Below are 1,439 nucleotides of genomic sequence, written 5' to 3' on the forward strand. Positions count from 1 at the left end.
TCTGCCCCCGTCCCTAAGAAATTGCTTATGATGGCTGGTATTGAGGACTGTTACACTTCTGCCCGTGGTTCAACCGGGACCTTGGGTAATTTTGCTAAGGCTACTTATGCTGCTATAGCAAAAACCTATGCCTACTTAACTCCGGACCTATGGAAAGAATTGCCTTTAGGCTCGACGCCATATCAGCAGTTCAGCGATTTCTTGGCCGATAAACCAGGTGCTCGTCATCATGTTGATGTTTAAAGATATAAAAAATTTGGAATAAAGGCTTTAATACATATTATTAATATTTGTTTGTGTCAAACAGGAAAGTGCCATATTTTGAAATCTACAACAATTTACTTTAAGAATAGGTGGTAGTCAGCGCGGCCATCTTCATTGTTGTTAGGAAGGTTTTTATATTTAACATATCTTTGGTAGCAAACAACAAAAAAAACACAAATAAGAATTCTAGAGTTAAATATTGTATGGGATACAAATATGCAACGTTTAACAACTCGAGTCCCTTAGTGGCTCGTGCATCTAGGATAAAGAAAATGAAGTTTGCAAATAGAATAGATTGAGAAATAGGTGAATTTGTTGCGTATATAAGAAGTAAATTTAAGAAACAAATAGTATAGATTTACACCCCTTTATAGTTTATCAAATTTAAATATGTTGTTTTGCAAAATTGATTTCATAGCGATCCGGATTTCGATCTCCTTATTGTGGTAAAAACCAAAGCATGGTAACATTCGACAAAATCACATTTATTGACAGGTTTTATTTTAAATGTATATAATTTGAATCAAAATTTTTTGTCGAAATAAAAACGGGGTCGTATTTATAATATCATTGGTGTGTGAATGATAACTTAAAGCAAGGAAAAAACAAAGGAAGTAAATAACCAAGACAATAATCCAAATACATTATTTTCAATATATCTAACAATAAACTGCCCCAACTGTAAATTTGTTGACAATCTTCTCTTAATATTTCCCAATCATTTTTATCGTTAATTTCTGTTTGATAAGACTCTTTTACTTTATGGCACCAAAACAGAAAAGCGTGGAAAATAATTATTAATCTTCGTACCATTTTTTGAAATTTCGTTATAATAGAATTAGATGGTTTTTACTTTCATTAATGGCATCACATATGCGCTTACGTATTTTTTGCTTTACGTTTCTTTTGAATATCGAATATATATTCGATCCGACGTCGGCAGCCATAAACCCAAAAGCAAAGATGCGTCGAATTTATTCGCAGACGACGACCAAAAGTCTGTTCTATAATATTAACTGTCATTAAAAATGTTTGGCAGTCCTAAAATAAACCCCAAAGTGGGCCTCAGCGCAAGGATGATGAATAAAAACACTAAAATTAAACTAACTGGCAATATATGCAGTACGGCTTCTTTGCAAAATGGCCACTTCTCGCTCGTTCATTTCATTTTTTGC

General features: G+C 33.2%; 1 protein-coding gene across 1 annotated transcript; it reads left to right on the top strand.

The window, feature by feature from the left end:
- Positions 1 to 6: 6 nt before the first annotated feature.
- LOC119644237 (40S ribosomal protein S2-like) lies at positions 7 to 287 on the top strand (the record flags this gene model as incomplete). The annotated part of the gene is made up of 1 exon (XM_038043770.1): positions 7 to 287. A coding segment is annotated over one exon (237 nt), but the record flags the coding sequence as incomplete, so codon positions are not given.
- Between the last annotated feature and the right edge of the window lie 1,152 nt (positions 288 to 1,439).

This window comes from Glossina fuscipes, unplaced genomic scaffold (genome assembly GCF_014805625.2).
Source record: "Glossina fuscipes isolate IAEA_lab_2018 unplaced genomic scaffold, Yale_Gfus_2 100845, whole genome shotgun sequence".
Lineage (NCBI taxonomy): Eukaryota > Metazoa > Arthropoda > Insecta > Diptera > Glossinidae > Glossina > Glossina fuscipes.